This window comes from Leptopilina boulardi, unplaced genomic scaffold (assembly GCF_019393585.1).
Source record: "Leptopilina boulardi isolate dan_hultmark-lab unplaced genomic scaffold, ZJU_Lbou_2.1 LbouV2_281, whole genome shotgun sequence".
Lineage (NCBI taxonomy): Eukaryota > Metazoa > Arthropoda > Insecta > Hymenoptera > Figitidae > Leptopilina > Leptopilina boulardi.
The window spans coordinates 1027428-1049607 of record NW_026137842.1 but is presented as its reverse complement, the minus strand read 5'-3'; the positions used below and the strand labels follow the sequence as shown (position 1 = coordinate 1049607).

The 22180-nt window shown below is 32.2% G+C and overlaps 2 protein-coding genes across 2 annotated transcripts; both read right to left on the bottom strand.

Annotated features, from left to right (window-relative positions):
• Positions 1-50: 50 nt before the first annotated feature.
• LOC127282148 (uncharacterized) lies at positions 51-3020 on the bottom strand. Its single transcript, XM_051306249.1, has 2 exons — positions 213-3020; positions 51-170 (listed from the first exon to the last, which is right to left on the bottom strand). The coding sequence occupies exons 1-2, from the start codon at positions 3018-3020 to the stop codon at positions 51-53; spliced, it is 2928 nt and encodes a 975-aa protein (XP_051162206.1).
• A 6663-nt stretch (positions 3021-9683) lies between these two features.
• On the bottom strand, positions 9684-13369 carry LOC127282147 (uncharacterized). Its single transcript, XM_051306248.1, has 4 exons — positions 13196-13369; positions 12765-13013; positions 12436-12633; positions 9684-9704 (listed from the first exon to the last, which is right to left on the bottom strand). The coding sequence occupies exons 1-4, from the start codon at positions 13367-13369 to the stop codon at positions 9684-9686; spliced, it is 642 nt and encodes a 213-aa protein (XP_051162205.1).
• Positions 13370-22180: the final 8811 nt, after the last annotated feature.

The window sequence follows — 22180 nt, the reverse complement described above, 5'->3', positions numbered from 1 at the left end:
CGGGTCGTTAAGCACGTTATAAGAACACCCCACCTCTTCTCGTTTCGTCTTCATACAGTGACCAACATAGGACCAAAGTAATCTATCCCGCAAAACGTGAAAGGTCTTTGATGATGACCCAATCTCTCTATGGGTAAGTCACCCATGCGGGGAATTTGCGGTTTTGCTTTCTGGACATGACACTATCGGCATTGTGCAGAGACAGATCTTACCGTGGGGCGTAGTTTTATTATCCAGTACTTCTGTCTCAGTTCGTTAACAATCGTTTCAGGTGAGGCATGTCCGAATTTTTCATGATAGTATTGTACAAGCAATCGAGTGAACGGGTGCTTACCGTCTAGGATTACTGGAAACTTAACGTCGTATGAAACATCGGTGGCTACTTTTATTCGACCATCAATTCGTGTGACTCCGTCCGCGTCCATTACGGGTGAAAGATCTTTAAGCCTACTATCTTTATCTAATTGTTTACAATCTTTCAACTTTTGGATTTCGGACCCGAAGCATTCTCTTTGTAGTTGTTTTATCCACGCGAGTTCGGCTTTCTGTAAAAGGTCTGGGGTGAGCGTGGCATTTTTGTTTCCACGCCAACGTTGGGGGGACACCAATACCCATGATGTACTTCTGATCAGACATAAATACTTAGAAAAGTGCGAAATCTCTGGCAGAACTTGTGTTATGTTTTCTTTAACAACGGTGACAAACTCGCGTTTTGCTTCGGTTTCGCAAGATATTTTCCTATCGATAGAATTCTGTTTTGGCCACATCGATTCGGGCGAACAAAGGAACTTCGGTCCTTGGAGCCATCTATTTGTAAGAACCTGTATATTTCCTACATTCTTGGTTGCACAATCGGCGGGGTTCAGTTTGCTAGGAGTCCAGTTCCATTCCGCTATGTCCGTTATTTCGTCGATTTCGCCTAGGCGGTGAGCTACAAATACTTCGTACTTTCGTGGGTCTGCTTGGATCAATCCTAGGACGGTAAGCGAGTCGGTCCAATATACGCGCCTCGTGATAGTTATTTCGAGTTCCTCGATAATCGTTTTGCCTAATCTACTCGCTATTAACGCTCCTTGGAGTTCCATACGCGGGATTGATAAGGACTTCAGTGGAGCTACTCTCGCCTTTCCCGCGATAAACGAAACATTAATTGACCCATCTCGAAAAATTCCTCGTAAGTAAGCAACAGCGGAATAGGCTTTATCGCTAGCATCACTAAAAATATGCAATTCTATGTCGCGAGGTATGTCTTCTCGATTAAAATAGGCCCTGGGAATCTGATAATCTTTTGCGTTTTTTAATTCCGATATCCATGCTTTCCAACGAATAAATTCTTCTTCTGTAAGTTTTTCATCCCAGGCGCACTTCCTTCGCCAGACGTCTTGTAGCAACATTTTACTTCGAATTGTAAGTGGTAGCAAAATACCCAGTGGATCATAAACTGACATTATAACACTTAGCATTTCGCGTTTAGTCGGATTTTCATTTTTGTTGGCAATTGAATCGGGGATTTTTCTACTATCGAAATTAAAGGTAATGGTGTCCTTAGACGAGTTCCAATTTAAACCTAAAGCTCTTTCTATATGATCTTTTGTCAAGTCAACTATGTCATTATCTTTATTTGCGGAAAGTTTACTTTGTAAAATTTTATTATTACTAACCCACCCGGTAATCTCGAATCCTCCGTGCTTATGAACTTCCGTAACTTCTTTGATTATCCTTAGCGCTTCCGGTTCCGAGTCTGTACTATCTAGGTAATCGTCAACATAGTGTTTGTTTTTGATGGCTTTAGTTGCTCGCGGATATTTTGTTTCGAAATCTTTGGCATTTTTATTCATTATATATTGTGCGGTGCAAGGGGAGGAAGTCGCTCCAAATAACATCGATGTCATTACATATACTTCAGGATCGCATTCTCGATTCATTCCGCGCCACAAAAACCGTTGTGCCCCTTGGTCTTCTTCGCGAATTTTTATTTGAAGAAACATTTCCTTAATATCCCCCATAAATGCTATCTTTTTTTGTCTGAAACGCAATAGGACGCCATACAGTGAACAAACAAGATCCGGACCTGTTAGCAAGCTAGAATTTAACGAAACTCCTTTAGTTTTTGAAGACGCATCCAAAACGAGACGAATTTTGTCTGGTTTGTTATGGTTAATTACCCCGAAATGAGGTAGGTACCAAACACGAGGGTTTTTAAGGGGAGGTAAGTCTGCTCTTTTTGCGTACCCAGACTTAATTAAATATTCTACCTGTTGACAGTATCGTTTACCGAATGTAGCATTTTTATCCATTTTTCTTTCAAGTGAATAAAGGCGTGTAAGGGGATTTTGGTAATTATTCGGTAATTGGAAACCTTCACTCTTCCACAACAAACCTACCTGCCAACGTGAGCCTAAGCGTTTCGCAGTGTTAGATAATATGTTCTCAGCCCTTTTTTCCAATTTGTTCCTTCGACTATTATTAGTGATACCTATACATTCTGTGCTAAAATATGACTTGACTAATTTATGTAGATCCGAAGAGTCTTCGGAATTTTCTTGTGAACAATCTATTGATAAAACTGTTACATAATTATTTGTTTCTAAACGCGTAGGTATTTGACCGTGAATAACCCATCCCAACTTGGTCAAGGAAGCTACTGGCTGAAATCGAGAAACTGACATTGTTCTTATTGATGTAACGAGATCCCAATGGTCCTGACCGATTAACAGTTTCGGTACAACATTGTTATAAGGCTCGACAGATAGGTGTGACGTATGGGAATAATTTTGTATATCGTTTGCCGAAAGCGATTGACTAGGTAGAACTAAACTTTGTATGGTGCGAGCGTTTCGTATTGAATGTTTTACATTACTGTCGAGGGCACTGATTTCAAAATCGACTCGTTCGCTAGAGGGGTCAGAAGTCCCTGAATTCCCTACGCCAGTAATTTGTAATGGATCTCGTTGTCCTCTCACCCCAATGATTTTAGCTAAGGTATCATCTAAAAGGGTAACTGTCGACCCTTCATCCATTAGGGCAAATGTAAGAATTGTTTCTTTAGGTCCATATAGTTTGACTTGAATGATCTTTAATAGAATACGTCTATCGAGGGCTAGTCATTTCTCTGTTTCTTTATTTTTGACGGATCTTAGAGCCTCGTTTCTTATAATAGCAATTTCTTCATCATCGTTAGATCTATCCATTCGATGAAGTAACGTATGATGGGTACTCTTACAACCAAAGACGGTACAACTACCTTCGCGACATTTGTTTTGTCGATGCTCAGTGCTCGACAAACAACGAAAACAAATTTTCTTTTTGCTGGCCCAGTCCCATCGTTTAGAGGTGGACAATTTATCAAATTCAGGACATACTACGACTGCATGATCTTTACCTTGACAGTAGCCGCAATTTTCTTTTTTGTTCTTTTCTTCAGCCGTAGTATGTACTCTCTCGGTAGCACGATTACCAGACTGTTGCGACTCAAAAAAATTTCCTCGCGATCGTTTCGGGTTATGATTTTTATTGTCAGAGTTATGAGGGCGTTTAAAAGTTTCAGATTTTTCTACAGTCTCAAATATGCCGACTTTGCACGCGATCTCGGCTTCAAAGAAAAGGAAGTTTGACAAAGATACAAGCATGGGAATGTCAGGTTCATTACTACTGTGCAGATAACGATTAAAATTGGAAACCATGGAAGATGGCATTTTGCCCATAATCTCACGGACCAACTCTAGACTATGCAAATATCCAAGGTGTTTGGTCGCTTCTAAGGCTGCTACGCTGTTCTTGACTTTAGTAGCAAAGTTTATAAAATTGTCATTTATTCCTTGGATTTTTGGCAAATTTTTTAAATCCTTTATTATACGAGTTCCGACCGCATTCGCGTTGCCAAAACGAAGTTGTAATAATTGCATAATTTGCTTAGTATCGTTAGTTGTTACCATAAGCGAAGCTACGGCTTCTTTTGCATCGCCTTTTAAACTTTCATTTAGTCGAATTAAATTTTCTTGTTCAGTGTAACCCACCTTTGATGTGCTCTCCTCAAATGCTCGTTTAAACATCGGCCATTCTAAGACGTCAACATCGAAGGAGGGCAGGGCCTTTCCTACTGACATCTTTTTAATAATCCCTTGATTCGTTTTTTCTAACATATCCCCCCCCCACGCGATTCTCTTATGGAACGAGATATTTCTTGGGCAAACTCTCTTAAGCTATTACTAAGCATTGTATTGTCATGAATTCTTGAATGACCCGATTCCGATCGATTGTCTTCATCTCGATACGAAGGACCTGCATTTCCGTGCCGTCCGCGATCCACCCATTCACCCACACTACCGGTCTCATGATCGAATTGCCGATCTATAGAACCCCCCCGCAAACCTTCCTCCTCTTCTAGACTATCGAGATTCGCGTTAAACTCTTCTTCAATTAATCGCATTTCTAATTTTCTCCTTTCTTCTAGAATCTTCGATTCAAAAAGAAATTTCTTTTTTGCAGCTTCTAATCTTAGATCTCGCTTTCTGTTTAAAGAATCCCTAGTGATAGGAATGACCAAACTCCCATCATCAAAGTTGTTTATCGAACCCTCACCAAGCATACTGACAGTACCAGAACTTCCGCGAGAATTGGTATTAGGTAATGGAGTAGACTCACCTCGATTTTCCACGCTCGGTATTATCTCTCTCTCACCTTCTGCATTTGATCGGCTACCAAGTTGCACATGTCTTGTGTCCCCAAGCACCTGACTAGAAAGTCTCGGCATCTCGTGATTCTTCTCCATTTTACGTATTATTATTTCACTTTAACAATTTATCGCGACACGCACTTATTTTACTTTTGTCTGGCGAATAGGTAGACCATTGGTGTTACCCGGCGCCTCCACCATTTGTTATTAATAGCCGGGACTGGTCCCCATGTCGGACAGGAAAAAAGTAAATTAAAAAAGAACACACAATTAGTAACAAATAGAATGAGTTTTTAATCAAGGAATTACAACACAAAATCACAATCACTTTACAAAGGTATTAAATTATTAACTTCGTAGTGTTTTAGAAGGAGCGTCTCACAACGAGAACTCCACTCCAGCACTGCCAAATCAGTAATAAGCCGTTAAAATGACGTTTTCTTTGAAGCGTCCCGAGCTGGGAACCCCACTTCTTCACGTCAGGCCCCTTTTTATGTTGTTGTCCCTTGCTGGGAAAGCCGAATTTTCCGTATCCTTTTCCGAAGGGAAGCCTCGTCCCTCCGTTCAGGTAGGAAAACTGTCTGTCTCCTTTGATAGCCTCTTCTCAGGTAACAGTCTGAAAGTCAATAAAAACACAAACCCACTACCGAACTAGCAATAATTAAACGCGATAAGAACTAACTTTAACCATTTTTCAACAACTATAATAACACAAGTAGAAATTTCTAAACACAAATTTTAAACTTATTCTAACTAATTATCAACTATCCCCCCTTTCCCGCCATTTTTAGTTCCTGTGTTCAATAGTGAAAAAAGAATTATTATTAAGAAAACAAATTTTTTTATGGAAAAATAGATTTCTTTGTGTCACAATTAATTTTTCTCATGTCATTGAGAAAAAAAATTTTTATTGAGAAAATTTTTTTTTATATTTGTAGAAATGAAAAAAGTTGTTTTAATTAATCGATCTATTTTTTTAAAACTTATATTCACTTACACATTTGTCACTCTAAAGTTTAATTTTAGAAATTCATTCACAAAGTAATTTTCAACGCCATCTACTGTTTAAAGCCCGTATCACAGCTCCCGCTGATGGTAATATACATATATGGTAACTCAACAACTGTATGCATTGTACACTTAAAACACTTATTATTGAGTAATTATATCTTAATTTATTGTTATTATTGTATAAATAAGACAATATTTTACAAGGAACCGAAACGTAACCCAATTCGGTTACATCTCGGTTTACCCAATCCGCCAGGGGATTTTCTTCAGACATTTTAGTTGTAAATTTAATTTATTATTATGCAATTCTAAACTGACGTTTAAATTTGTTTGACAAGAAATGCTGGAACGTTCAACTAATTCAAGCCAATGATAAATAACTGAAAATTCAAACCTATCGATTGACAATTTGATCAATAATCGAGCATATTCACGCGATATCAATCGTTTCTTGGTTTGATATGCATCACTAAGCCCGATGATTGGTATATGGAATTATTCAAATTCCATATACCAATCATCGGGCTGGTATTACCTACACCAGCTATTACTGGTATATGAAATTTTTATCGTTAAAACAAATAAGTAATATTAAATTACCATTAATAAATAATAATTTTTTTGCAACATTAACCTCTGAAGTTAAATTTTACACACTGAAAAGTGTGTGTAAAGAAGCTCTTTTTTAAACGGTGTGTAAAGTGTTTTACTTTACGCACCGAAATTTCTCTCACATAATATAAGCATTGTTTTAGACCATAGTAAACCACAAAATTAAAAAACGAACTTTACTTTTAAATTTATACACTTCTGCTTAATGATATTTTTCCTGATTTTTGATTGCTTTTTTTAATTCTATACAGTCAAAATTATTCTAATAAAGAGTTGGAATTCTTCATAATAGGTACTTAACTTTAGAGGTGGGTGTTGCAAAAAATGTTGTATGATACACGTGCGTAAATCTGATTATACTCGTGTGATTTGCATCACTCGGCTTCGCCTCGTGCTGCAAACGTCACACTCGTATAATCACTCACTTTACGCACTTGTATCATAAATAGGGTAAGTCCGGGGGAGTTGGCCATGCGGGAGAGATGGCCAATTCAAATATTTTATAGAATTTGATGCTAGGTATCGCTTATTAAAGATTAGTTCGCTTTGTTTTGTGGCAAAACACAATTAAAAGAAAAAACTTCACGAAAAATATTGAAAAAGTATGTAAAAATCTGATTTGTTATTTTGACTAGTTCGGAAAAAAAGTAATGAGTTTACGTTTCCCACTGGTATTATGTTATTTTATAGAATAATTTTGAATTTCATGTTTTTTTGTAAAGTACATGACCCAAGCTTTGTCATAAATTTATATTTATTCAAAAAATTTATTTATTTATTTAAATTTTAGTTGTATCAATTTGTCTCCTGACATTAGGAGAGATGGCCATGTTTTTTCGAGGTGACATGGCCATACTGTTTAAGTTATTGGCACCCTTGAGATTCGTGTGTTCGCTAAAAAAACATTAATTCTGTGGCAAATGACATTTTTTATGACATATATTACAACAAGACACTCCAAAAAAGATTTTCAAATTTAACTATGATCAGATAAAATAATCACTATTGTGTAATTAAATCTTAAAAACGTTTATAAACAATCATAAGACAGGTCTACAAAGTAAGACTTTTTTATATACAGGGGAGTGGTTTTCAATGTATTTTTGTGTGCTGAACCGGATTCCGGGTTCCAAAATTGCGTATCACATCAGGATTTTGAATAAAGTGGAGGTAAAGTCTCCAAAAACAGTGTTTTTGAGGGTTTTCATTATTTTTTTATTCCTTAACCAGACGTGCTAGACACTTCTATATATGCTTAAATTAAAGCTTAGATCGTACACTTTAAAGGGGGAACACCAGTTGTAACTCAACAAATAATGATTTTTACAAGAATATTTTCCAAAAGAACAATGAATCTTTTTAAAGAATACTATTTATTAGTTAAAAGTACATGTAAAAAGCTGTAATTTAAAAGAAAAAAAAATTTTTTTAACAAAAACTTTTGGAGATATGAGCCATTGAAGTGGCGCCTTAAGAAAAAAGGCGAATTGCGGTGACCAGCATTCTGCAAGTATACTTCGTCTGAAATACAAAAATGAAATTAATTTACATTTATTATAAGATTATCTAGTTCGTGATCGAAGGATTTAAAAAAAAAAATTTGACAAAATGGCGACCTGTCAAAGTCAAGAGTATGATTTTCGTTAAAAAATACGGTCGATTTTCAGCTATATAAAAAAAAGTTTTGCATAAAAAAAATCCTTCGATCACGAACTAGACTTATATGTGTAAATGAAGAACACTAAATTTTAAATAAATCGGTTTAATGGTATTCGAGTAATCGTGGTCACCGACTTGGAAAATGTCATTTTGAGAAAAACGCATTCAAAGTTTCAACTTACTTTTTGTTGTTCAGAAGAAATTTTGTTTCCAAGTTACAAAGAGTCATCGATTCCTGGACCACATAATAACTCTTTCGCAGTGGTTGCCGATTCTAAAATGCCAATCTGCTGCCATCTGTCGTTAGGGTCAGGTATGGCTGGCCACCTTGTATGAAGCCACGGGACTCACCGCTGCAGTGTTCTGTATATCTCATTTATTTTTCACCGGATCAACTTTGAAATTTACAGACACATTTCTAAATATGTATACTTTAAGAAAATTCACAAAAAAAATTGATTTGTCGAAAGTTACAACTGGTGTTCCCCCCTTAAGACTCATTTACGCAGGATTAAAAAAAAATTCGAAATTTTGAAAAAAATGGGGGTAAATATCCCAAAAATCTTTTTAGGTGACTTCAACCTAATTTTTTTTTTTAAATTTAAAATTTTTTTTCCTTGCGCATATGAGTCTTAAAGTGTAAGATATAAGCTTTAATTTAAACCTATATAGAAGTCTCTATCACGTCAGGTTAAGGAGAAAAAAAAAATACTGAAAACCCTCAAAAACACGGGTTTTGGAGTCTTTACCCCCACTTTACTCAAAATCCTGACGTGATACGCAATTTTGTAACCCGGGATAGTTTTCAGGACACAAAAATAAATTGGAAACCACTCTGATATCTCAAAAAAATACCTTGTAGACTTGTGTTGGTGAGACAGACAAACAGAGAGCGCTTATCGAAGACTGAATTCAGTGCAATGATTGTCACCTTTGACTTCATGAAAATTGCACTGAATTTAATGATAAATGTTCGAAATGTGGTCAGAAGAAGAAAAGAAGACATTAATCACTTTAAATTAAGAATTCTGATAAAGCGGAAAGCCAAAGAATGATTTTAAAGTATTGGCCATCTCCCCCGTACATTCCGGGAGATATGGCCAAACGCGTTTTTTAGAAAATATTAATTTTAAGATTGTTTGCATTTAAAAAATTTCTCATTTCTATTATTTTTTGTAAGTTAAATGTTCAATGTTTAAGTAGCAATAAAAGTTAATACATAAATCACTTTCTTCTTATTTTTACAGGCCTTTAAAAAAACTATGGCCAACTCCCCCGGACTTACCCTAACTATTTTATATATCTTTCATGATTTATTATTATTTATACATCTCTTTATCAGTCTTATTTTTCTCCGTTGATTAAGTAAATTAACTGTAATTCTTTCAGAATTCTATTATTTTTATAAATTTTTACATAATAATTTGTTTGTATTTTTGTGTTGCATCTGTGGTATGTATCCAAAAATACAAAAAAGGAAATTTAATATAAATAATAAAAAATTTAAATCATGATGTAACAAACATTTATTTCTAATACAATTTGAATAAAACAACACAAAAAAATATAGAAACACGTGGTTATGAAAAATATTTAAAAGTAAAAGTTTATTATAATTTAAAGTAATCAAATTAAGTTCAATTGTACAATGAGTAAGTCAACTATAATCTCTCAATGTATATGAGGCATTTCATATTAGGCCAGTCAATAAAGACAGAAAGTGTCATTATGGAGAGTCGCAAGCTATCTGAAAATGTTAAGATTATTCTAAACTATAATAAAATACGTTTTTGAGAATCTTTGGATTCAAAAACAATTTTTTTCAAAATTTTTTACAGTCCCGTTTTTAAGAATTTAATTAATAAAGTTGCATATTTTTACATGGTCTCTTATGGGGAGTACACTGAAAAAGCACACTATTTTGATTATAACTTTAGAGAAAGTGCTTAACTTTTTTTAAGAAACCTACTGTCGTGAAGTTTGAAATTTCTAGAATTTTTAGGAAGAAAAATTAAATAAGTTGACTGTTTCAATTTTGAGGAATATAATAAAAACTGACGTTAAATTATAGATGTTCTAACCTCTTTGGTGTCATAACACTGAGATGTGGCAACGTCGCAAGATTCTATCATTTGTAATTCCGTCAGCGAATGTCTATTCGTATTATGAAGATTGCCCAGGAATCAATCTTCCTTTTAACTTCAAGTTCGAAACATTTATTTTTATTTTTTTTCACTCATAATATTATAATCAACTTAGAATTTTGAAAAGCTTTTGAAAAAGCTGTCGAGTTAATAATATTTATATATTTGTTTCAAATCTTCAGATTTATACAAAGGAGTTTAGCATTACGTTTTATGTATATTACAATAGGAATAGAATTATATTACATAACTTATAATCATTATCGAGGAGTTACCTCTGTGCTTAACACTTCATTAACGAAAACCACTACCTTTTTCACAAAGATTTTATCTAAGATATTCAATGCATCCATCCAGTCATTTCTTATATCACATGTTTGTGATTTTTCACTTATACTCTGTCTAATCAACAAAAACCTTGAACATTTTACCAAAACGTGATATAGTAAATTATCAAACTCATATAATCTCTGGCAGCAAAAATCACAGTAATCATTATGACTAAAGTTAAAGGAGCTTCCTTCCATTTTAATTATGGGATGATATATATTAAATAATCATAGCTGTGCAATCAGTCTACCATGTCTGAGAGGAATGTCCCTTAATGAGAGGTATTTCTAGGGTCCTTCTATAAGATCAGAAGTCAATTGCGGATAAAGGGGGAGTGAGGAAGAGTCATGGGCCATTTTTAAATCAATTTCTCTCATTCTAATTTTATAATTATTTATCCATTTTTTTATTTTTTTTGTATAGACTGCACTGTAAGGTACTCCCATTCTTCTTCCTCTCCTATCTCCACAAAGAAACCCTGACTTGCTGTGCCCAATTAAACTTTTTTATTTTTACATCCCTCCCTCTTAACCTGTCCATGCTTCTCAGCCTGGCAAGACACTTTTTTGGGTATCTTTCATCTGTCATGCTCAAAACATTTTTAATCCAGTTTATAATTAACCTAAATACTTCACATGACAGATGATTACTTCCGGTCTCTAATCTAACCGCATAGCCGGGCGTATTAAACGGAACATTCAAAATTCTTTTAAAAAAATTAGTCTAGATTTTCTCGATTGAATTAAGATATCTTAAGCTCCAAATTAGTGCTGCATACAAAGAAACATTGGAAACAAGACTCTTATAAAGATGTGACACTGGATCAAAAAAATCCAGTTTCATTTTTGAAATTAATGATACTGTATAATTTACCGCCAGATTTGATTTCTTCACAATTTCATCTTTTGCATTTAAAAAAAGCGAGGATTGTGAAAATACCACTCCCAAATACTCATAATTTTTAACAATTTCTATCTCGCTTTTTCCATACTCAAAAGATGGTAATTTTTTGTTATGACAGTGACCTTCTTTTCTAAACACTACTATTTTTATTTTTTTTTTTGAGTTAACTTCAAGTTTATTCAAAATGCAGTATTCTTCCAAGTATAAAAGGATTTTTCTCATGTCCACCAAGGAGTCAGCAGGGACAGCTATATCGTCCGCATATGCCAAAAGGATAATAGAGCCTTGCTATAAAAATCTTTTATGATGTTTACGAACTTTGATCCACATCCCAAAGAATATAATTTATTTAACAACATATTATGATTTAATGATGGGAAAGCCGATTTAAAATCTATAAAAAGAACAAATAATTTCCTGCCGCCCATGTTTATTCTATTTTGAATTAAAGCATTTAACGTAAATATATGATCAATACATCCCCTCTTTCTCCTAAAACCCGCCTGCCACTCTGGAATAATTTGTGGTTCCTCTGCCCAAAGTGTCAATCTGTTTGCGAGTATTTGAGTAAATACATTAGTGATATTGTTCACCAAATAAATGGGTCGATAATTTTCTGGATCATTTCGATCCTCTTTTTTATGCAACATTTTTATCAAGGTATCAGACCAACAATTTGGCATTTTTTTCATCTCTCAATTTTCTATTAAAAAGTGAGTTAAGATATAAAAGAAGATTGGCAGGTAGGTTTTTTTAGAAACTCGCATCTATTAACTATATACCAAAAATGTTTTGAGCTTCACACACTATGAAGAGAATCAATCAGAGTTTTATTATAACTTTTCTTTTTTGTTACTATTATGTTATTATAAGTTTTTTTAGCTTCACTATATTTAACTGCATTATCCTCATTGAAACCCGAATGTTTACATTCTTTAAGTAATCTCCGACCGATCTACCATTTAATACAAATAAACCAAGCTCTTCAAAACATTCCGTGACAAATTTACCACGTTTATCTATAGTTATGTCAAGACTATATCTTTTTCCCATAAAATTAGTATAAGAAAAACATTCTTGGAGAGATACTTCATTAATTACTTTGACTAGACGAGGAGCATCGAAGCTGCAATTATGTGCTAATAAAATACATTTCTTATCACAGTCAATCAGAAATTTGAGAAATTCTCCTAGTACAATTCGCAATGAATGCGACGGGACTTTCTTCCCGTGTAACAACAAATCTCGCCCATCTTTTGTAAGACCATTTACATTCGATGCTGATGAAGGTATTGGATACTTTGGATGAATATACTTATTGAATGAATGACTATCATATCGCGCGGAAGTTTGTAATATTTCACAGTTTCCCTTCAATCTTGATGTCTCTAAATCAAAAAAACTAGCGCCTTAGAAACATCAAAATTAACATTCGTTGATAACTGTGGCAAATTCTCAGCATTGACGTCTACTGTTACTTTAAGATCAAAATTTTTTTCAGTAGGTATAGTCAACAAGCTTACATTACTTTCGTATGTATCTTCATCGACAAGCTCTTTCGATTTTCTTAATTGCGAACAAAGTTTCTTTAGCTGCTGACGTCTCTTTTTGAACTCTGGTTGATTTGCTATCCTAGTTCGAAGTAAATGAGATCTTTTGGTACGTTCAATATGTTTGCCCTGTGGGCAAAAAACCATGTTCGTTCTAAAAACGTTTTAAGAACGTTTTTAGAACGTTTCATGTCCACTAAATAATGTTCTGGAACATTATTTGAACATCCATGTTCTTAAAATGTTCCAAAACATTATTTGGCGGACATGAAACGCTCTAAGAACGTCCTTAAAACGTTTTTAAAACGAACATGGTTTTTTGCCCACAGGGTGGATAAGTGAGCACCAGGACTAAGCTCCAATTTTTGTAGTGTGTTTTGCACATATTGATGTCTTGTATTTTTTTGAGTTACTGCACAACTAAATCTAAAGTCTGCGGATTCTGAAAGGCTGTAACATATTGCTTTCGGAGCTTTGCGGGACATTATTCCATTTAAACTTTCATTTCCCTGAGTAGAAGCAAGCGTTGAAAATTTTTGTGCATTATCTGACAATTTACCAAAAATCTCGATTAATTCTTGATGGAGATTATCATTATAAATTTTTTTAGGTAAAGCACTTGTGTGTTTATATTTTTCAGGATCTTTCGAGAATTCACACTAGTCCGCACAATTGTCATGTTCGTCGTAAGCGTGGTAAGGAATATTTCGTATTGCAGCAGCCATTTTTTCAGTATCACCTTCATTTTGAGCAATCGCGTAAGTGAAACACCGATGGAGGTATGGAATGGCTTCACCAGTTAGACCTTTGGTTCCTTGGGAATTAGCAGTTTTGTATAATAAATGTTTTACTCCTTTAGTCATTTGATTTTTATCTGCTCGATTAAGTATTAAATGGTCATTCTTCTTCTTTAAGGCACATATTGTAGAAGCATCATTATCTAAATCTAAAACACCAACCTCGACATTATTTTCTTTGAATATTGAACTGATACTGCACATCTCAGCAGCCGCATCAGCTTCCATGGCTTTTGCGCTTCCATGAAAGTTCAAGCGGCAATCATGGTCATTTTTTGGATGACCTGAACCGCAAAATTAACATTTGCGATTACTTGTTCGGTAATCGAGAACAAGTCCAGATTGAGATCCAATGGATGCTCCGTACCCATTTAAGCTGTCGTAATTTCGCCCATTGGCTCTCATGCTGTATCCCATATCATAATACATGAACAGACGAACAACATCATCAAACTCTACATTTGTTTCATCTGCAGTCAGAATTGCAGTATCAATATTATTATTATTATCAATATTAGGTGTTTCAGTTGTTACAGCTGTTTGTGATACTGATTCAATTCCACATTCAATAGCTGATATTGATTGATTATTTGTGATTCCACGTAACGTAGAATTTACTTCAATCGCTGCAGGAGTTGAAAATGACGCAGTTTTTGCCAAATTCTGATGAACTTCAGCATTGAGAGAATTTGTCGAGAATATTTTAGTACTGTCCGGTTGCAATGGAAATTTAGGAATCAAAAATCCCTTTTGTCATTCTTCAGGCCTACATGGAATTAAAATATAAAATTAAAAAGTAAAATTAAGGTAATAATTATTTATAGGTTTTACATAATATTACGATTTTGTCTTACAGTATGTGCTTTAAAAAATGACGAAAAGGCATTATCCTGTAGTCATTTTTTTCAGAATATAGATAGTTCAAAATAAATTTCAAGAAATATTTGTTTTAAAATTAAAGACAATTTAATCAATTAATTAAAATATATTTTCACATAATATATAACGGTAATGCATCTTACTAAATTGTAACATATTTTTTCGTCAATTAGCGTTAAACTTAAATAATTAATAAAAATCTACGAACACGCTTAAAATTGTAAAATGTATATTTTGCTTCCTCGTGGAGGAAGCTTTGTAGGCCTTTCGTTTATGAAACTTTTCAAAGTGGCGGAAACAAATTTTTTTCTTTATAGAAACATGTTATATGAGATCCTGATCAATTGTCCGGATACATATGTGTGTGTATGTATGTGTGTGTGGATCACTTTTTTGTTTAAAAAATAACTTTAACAGGTTTTAATGGATTTAGACAAAATTTGGTAGGTTCATTTATCATATTAATATCTCAAATCTGACCAAAGGATTTTAAAAAATACAAAAAAAAAATTTTATCGTCTTTTCACATTTTGGCTACAAAATTTTGTGATTTTTTAAATTGAAATTTATATATGAAATAATTGTATTCCTTACATCAAGACGAATCGATCGATATATATAAAGTATACATTTGAGGTAAATTTAAAGAATTAATGAAAGTTAAAAAATAAAAAATTCACATTTTGGCAATAAAATTTTGCTTTCTCTACGAGGAAGCAAATTTTTTTGCTGATCGTAAAGAGGAAGCAAAATGTACATGTAATGAACATCTGAATTTACAACTTGTTTTAAGTATTTTTCAAAACTTTTTGAAAAAACTTTTAACTGTTATTTTAAATATCATTAAAATCACTTGTCATTTTAAAATTGTCGCTGTTTAACCATCTTTATTTATTATAATCTACTAGCTTTCATACCCGCCTTCGGCGAGAGCGGAATCTAGTGGTATGCGCCCAACAGTATTTTCGTGCAAATAATTTTTTGTATAGATAGTTGATTGTTATTAAAAACTTGAACTAATAATTTCATAAATTTGTTAAATTTTAAAATTGTTTAAAATTTTAAATCTAAAAAACACATACTAAAAATATACTAACCCTTTATTTTTCTTTATTAACTTCGTAATTAATGATTTCAAATGTTTTGAATCTGTAACAGATTACCCTGATAAATTTGATTTCGTTTAAGCCTTGTTTTGATAATTCTCGAACCAAATTTTTCAAACAGCATCATTATTCTATTACCTTTTTTTATTTTTAGATTCTTTGTTTCTTAAAAAAAACATTATTTAAGAAGTTTTATGTTTATGTTTTTTATGTATTTAAAATTTTTTTATTTAAAGTAGGTATTTAAAAAAATTAGATTTTAAAAAATATTTTAATTCAATTTTTTTCAAAATAATTGAATTTTCAAAAATAATTAATTTTTAATTAATTTTAGTAAAATTTAAAAAAACGAATTTTTAAAGATATGTAATTCAACATTTTGAAAATAATTAAATTTTACAAATTGTCACAAATAAATATATTACAAGCATTTTTTTCTGCCTATTTAGTCAATTTTATTTCGAATCGAATTATTATTTTTTAAAAAATTTTATTTCAACTTTAAAAACCATTTTGTAAAGGCCACAATCTTTTACAAAAAATAAAATATTTAAAAATTAATAATTCATTAATTAATACATTTTTAATTATAATAAATAATTTTTGAATAATAATTTTGATTTAAATGTTTAAAAAATAGAATTTTTGTGTTCACTTTCATTTCTTATTTTAATATATTGAAATTATTTTCTTAATTATTTTTAAAACGCTTTTTCTTGTCTTTAACAATACTAATATAATTGTTTATTAATAAATAAAAAATTTTAAAATTAATTTTCGCAAATTTGTGAATTTTTAATTAATAGATAATATTTAAAAAAATAATTAATTTTATAATAACCTTTTCACATGACCTTCAGTCATGATTTTACAGTATTATTTCGATTCACTTTTAATTTTTATATTCACCTGCAATGTGAATATTCAGAATATTCAAATATCTCCGTGAAAACCTTTTTAAATGAGCCCGCCCTTTTAGGTCGATAAGTAAGATTACTTTTCTATCAGCAAGTTGTAGAGCCTGTGGAAGATTTTTTTTTTCTCAGCCAGATATCTGTACACAGAGGAATAGTAAGGAGACCGATCTCTGCGTTTGAAAATGTCAGAAAAACATGTACGATAAGTGCCAGGTTCAGTGCATTGTACTCAACTGGCCGAAGTAGGTGAGCATGCGCATTGGACCTCAATTTTGACAGATGAAAAGTGTGGTTATGCGATATACATATATGTCACAAAAAAAATCTTAGTGTTCAGTATTTATTTCAGAAATTTTATATACCATTGCGATATTGTATCTCCAAAATCATGTGTAAGTATATAATAATGTATGCTATTGGAATATTTAAAGTGTCAATAAATTGATGTAATTATTAAAAGAATAATGGAGCCATAGTAATTACAAACATATTATTTATTGTGTATGTCATGAAAAAGATTTTTCTTACATCCTGGCACACAGCACGACATTTTAAAATAAACATTAATAATAATTATTAAAATAATAACAATAATAACACATAACCCCTTCGTCACAACACGCATGGAAGACTTGAGAAATATACGTCAGCCAGATCTCACTCGCACAGTTTTTGCGAGAGAAAGAGACAGCACAATAATGCGCATGCTCAGCTACTTTAGTGGTTGAGTAAAATGCAGTGAAACTGGCATTTATCGTACATGTTTTTCTGACATTTTCAGAAGCGCTACTACAGCAAGATCGGTCTCCTTACTATTCCTCCGTGTATCTGTAGTGTAGTGGTTAGGGTACGTCTTTAGCTAGCGCGCGGCGAACGTAGGTTCAATCCCTAGCACCCCGCAATTTATTTTCAAAAGTTCTTGCTCAACAAGCATGCAGTGCTTGATTCAATGTGAAACAAAGCATCAAAGCAGAGCAACAATGTTTGTATATTATTTATTTTATTTTTATTCCCAGATAGTAAATTTTTTTTATTAATAATAATAATAAAGATTTATCTATCTATTATTATTATTATTATTATTATTATTATTATTATTATTAATATTATTATTAATAATAATAATAATATTAATACTTCTTAAATATTATTTTTGTATTTTTTACAGATATTTCCGTCCAACATTTCCTGAAAATTTCATTTAAATTTTTAGTCAACTTTTACGCCAAATATTTATTTTGGAGGGACATTTAAATCTTTATGCAATTTTCATTAAACCTTGCAATTAAATATTCCCAAGATTTCAAGGAAATCTTTACGAAATTTTTAGTAAAGATTGGCTGCTGTGGGGGAACTGAACTAATAATTTCACAAATTTGTTAAATTTTAAAATTGTCAAAAATTTTAAATCTAAAAAGCACATACTAAAAAAAGAATTGTACATGAATTTTTAAGTTCTAAGCAATTTACAGACAAAAGTCTAATTTTATTAATACAGATTTTTATACCTTAATTTTAATTTCATGTTATGTACAATTCGTTGGATTTAAACAATTGACTTTCAATTTTTTCTCCAATTCTCTGTAGTTTTGAAAAGTTAAAGATCGTTCAAGTTTAGTAGCTGCCTGACAGCTTTCATTTGCTATTAACTCAACAACGGGCCCTACTTCTCTCTCGTACCTTTTAAATTTTGCAGCTTTCCCTGTGGGCAAAAAACCATGTTCATTCTAAAAACGTTTTAAGGACTTTATTAGAACGTTTCATGTCCGCCAAATAATGTTCTGGAACATTTTAAGAACATGGATGTTAAAATAATGTTCCAGAACATTATTTGGTAGACATGAAACGTTCTAAAAACGTTTTTAGAACGCACATGGTTTTCTGCCCACAGGGTTCATATTTGGAATATTCATTGTATGAAACAGATTATTCACAGATGTAAACCCTAATCCAGAATGTAAAGTACCTACAAAATAATGAAAAAATTATAAAAATTGGTAATATATTAACTTAAAGTATTATATATTATTGTTATTATTAAAATATAATAAATTAATATATAAATTAATGATTTTAAAAAGTCGATAAGTTGAATGTGTGTTGATAATAATGAATATTACATTTATACTTACCTAGAGCTGCTTTACTATTTACATCAAATAGTAGTTTATTTTCCTTTGAATAACTAGGATGTTGTTTGCCAGAAGGAACAAGATTATTCAAAATACAATCTCGACAATGAATACTAAAAATTGAACCTAATCCTTTTTTATATTCTGTAACGGACTTTAAAAAAAAAATTCAAATATTATCAAAATAAAAATAAGAAGAAAATTAAAATTTATAAATAAACAAAAATTATCAAAACAATAAACAAAATGAGACTTATGGGAAACCAAGAAACAACTTATAAATAAAGTCAAAATAAAAACAATAACAATCCAAAAATTCCTAATTAATAATTATTTTGCCAAAGTCTTATAGTCCGGAACAATTAAGGGAAACGAAATGTTGTGATATCTCAGCTTTTGAATGAATTAAGAAAGAGATAAAATACTAGAAAACCGGGCGCCAGTCCTTTCTTGGGACAGAGATACTAAAAAAATTAGTCTGATTCGAACGATTAAAATGAATAATAATTAAATTCTATAATAACGAAAAAGGGAATGTCACTAAATCTCAAAATTAACCAAATTAATCAAGTTCGAACGATGACTAAAATAAAATAGAACTAAATTATATAAATAAAAAAATGTAAAAGAAATCCATATGAGAATTAGATATAATCCAATTTTCCAATCAAACGAGACTGAATCTCAAAGCGATAGAACAATTCAAAATTATACTAATCTTAACAAAATGAGACTAAATCTCAAAATTAATCAAATCTCTTTTAAGAAAATCAAACAAGAAAAGATAATCACAATATTTCTCTAATATTTTGCCGGCAGCTTAGGGAGAATGGTCGGGTTTCGAGAAATTCACATTAACAAATTTAAAAATGAAATAATTTATAATTTATTCAGAAAGAAAAAGGAAGGAAATTTCACAAAAGAAATATACAAAATTTGTTTGATAAAAGATAAGCGACGATTTTAGATGTACTCTAAGGGAATTTTCAGGATTATTCTACATTATAATTTCGTAACAATATTAACGCTACAAAAATGTTATTATTTCAAAATTAATAATGACAAACAGTATTGGGAAGAGAATATATAGAATTATATTTCATTATTGGGGCGAAAAGGTTTTTTATTTGTTTATTAGGGTAATGTGATTTTTGCCAATATTGGGAAAGTTACCATGGACATTCTCATGATAACCTCTATAATTTTATGGGAAACCCATCATGGTCAAATCATGAATCGAGTAATAGTAATATTTCTCTCAAGGTTAGGAGAATAAATTTCCAAACAATAACATGAAGGAAATAGATGAGGAACAAGGTTTTAATAAAATTTTACTTACAACTTTTCATTGAGAAATTTCTGGCGGCGTGGTCGGACGGGGAATTTCGAACGTTTCTTCAATTAATCAAAGAAAGTTTACGAAATAAGAGATAATTTATTAAAATTTATCATTAAGAAACACTACAATTTAAACACAAAACACTAGGATTATTTTACTATCATACACCAAAATCTTATATAAAAAAAATCTAATTCCTGTTCGACCACGAGACCGGCTGAACCACTCACATTACACAAAATTTTAAATTACATTTTATTTGGGTGTTTTGTCCGCACATTTATTTTAACACGCCGTTCTGAATTAATTAATTGTTTATTCTTAATTAACAGAATGTATAATTAGTAAAAAACCAAGTTGACATTTTACTTTAAATATATATGTATAATTTCATATTAAAAAACGTACAAGCGTTAGGTGTAATATTGTGATTCATGTAGAACTAACAATAAATTTTTAATTTCGTGCTTCGGTTTCGACGTTCGACAGATTTCTGGTGAATTTTCAAATTTGAAGTTTTGCGTTGAGAAGGAGAGGGATGGGCTAAAATTATTAAGAAGGGATAGACATCTAGGATTGGTTAAAATTAAGAAAAACCCAAAAAGGTGGAGTTGTTACATTTGCCTGTGACGTAAGCGTTGCCGTGATAAATATGAGAGCGAGTATCGACGGACTCTCATTGTTTTCAAACAATGATCCTAATCCTGAGGATTAAGGCGATCCTTACTCCATCAGAAAATAATGGATAATCCTAGTTTATCTTAGTATTGTAAATGAGGTGTTGTGTTCGTTTTAATTTTCGAAATGGTTATTTTAGTCTAGGTGATTGTAAATGTTTTTATTCTGTAGCTTAAGTATACTTTATTATTACAAGCAATTTTGAAAAATATTGAAATATAATAAAATTGTGTGCGACACAACATTGGGAAACTTAACGATAGCACTTACTTTTAGTCGAATTGAATCGGATCTAATTCAGGATAACTTAATTTTTGATTTTTGAGTAAGATTTTAAAAGAGTCACTATCGAACAATTTTTCAAAGACTACCGTCGCCGATGATTGCTGATCGAGAAGAGATCGAGCGTCGTTTTCACAGGGTTCTTGCCGGCTTTTCCTTCGGCCCTCCCCCCCCCCTAATCCCCATTCGCAGATTCATGCTTCCTTATTTATTCGCCTTTGGATTCTCAATTTCTCGACGACAACTTCCGAGATTCTAGCGATGTAGAACTCGGGCCTGGGCAAAGATGTCTCCACTAATCTGGAGAAATGACGAGGGAATTTTTCCTTAATTGTTAATCTATAAAATAAAAGTATCCTTAAGGTTTCTGAGGATAAGAATTTATTCAAAATTTTTATCAATTAAGGAGCTCCTATTTAAGTTAACTCTTACGAAGGTAGAATCTAAAGATTTCTCAAAAGGGGGACTTATATCATTTTGGCGAACATATTGGTTTTCCCTCCAAATAGGGGAACGGAAGCGACGGGGTAGCACAGGCGCTCTAACGCGCTTTTGGCATTACTATGGGAACTGGGAAACTTCCTCGATTTAAATTGACTCTACTCGGCTGATGATGGCTCGGAAAGACAAGAAGTAACTCATTGACAGGATCCAAGATGACTCCTTGGCAGGATCCAAGACGGCTCATCAACGTCACAATTCCTTTTCAATGTTGTCGAGAGACAAAAATTGTTTGCAGTTAGTGCAATACATATGCTTTGCCATAACCTACAACTCAACGATTCGACGCCCTTCTACAATGAACTTTGATTCATTATCGTCTGATAATTATCGTCTTATTCGATTTTTCTGCGCTTTTTACCACACTCAACTTGCTTCAAACGTCTTTTGTACTGATTACTGCCATTAGTTTTCCCTTCCATCTAAATTCTGTTTGATTTTTTAACATATTTGAATTGAACTTATAACAGCTGTCATAACAGTATCAAACAGAATGAACATCGCACAAATAACTGCAGTGTCACCAACATTACTCAAGAAGTATGCGCTGTTGCCACGATCTCCATGCTCACAAATAAATTTTTCAAAAATATTTTTTAGACAATTAAATAATTATTTCTAAACATATTTATCGGAAAAATAAACTAGGGATGACAAAAAATAAT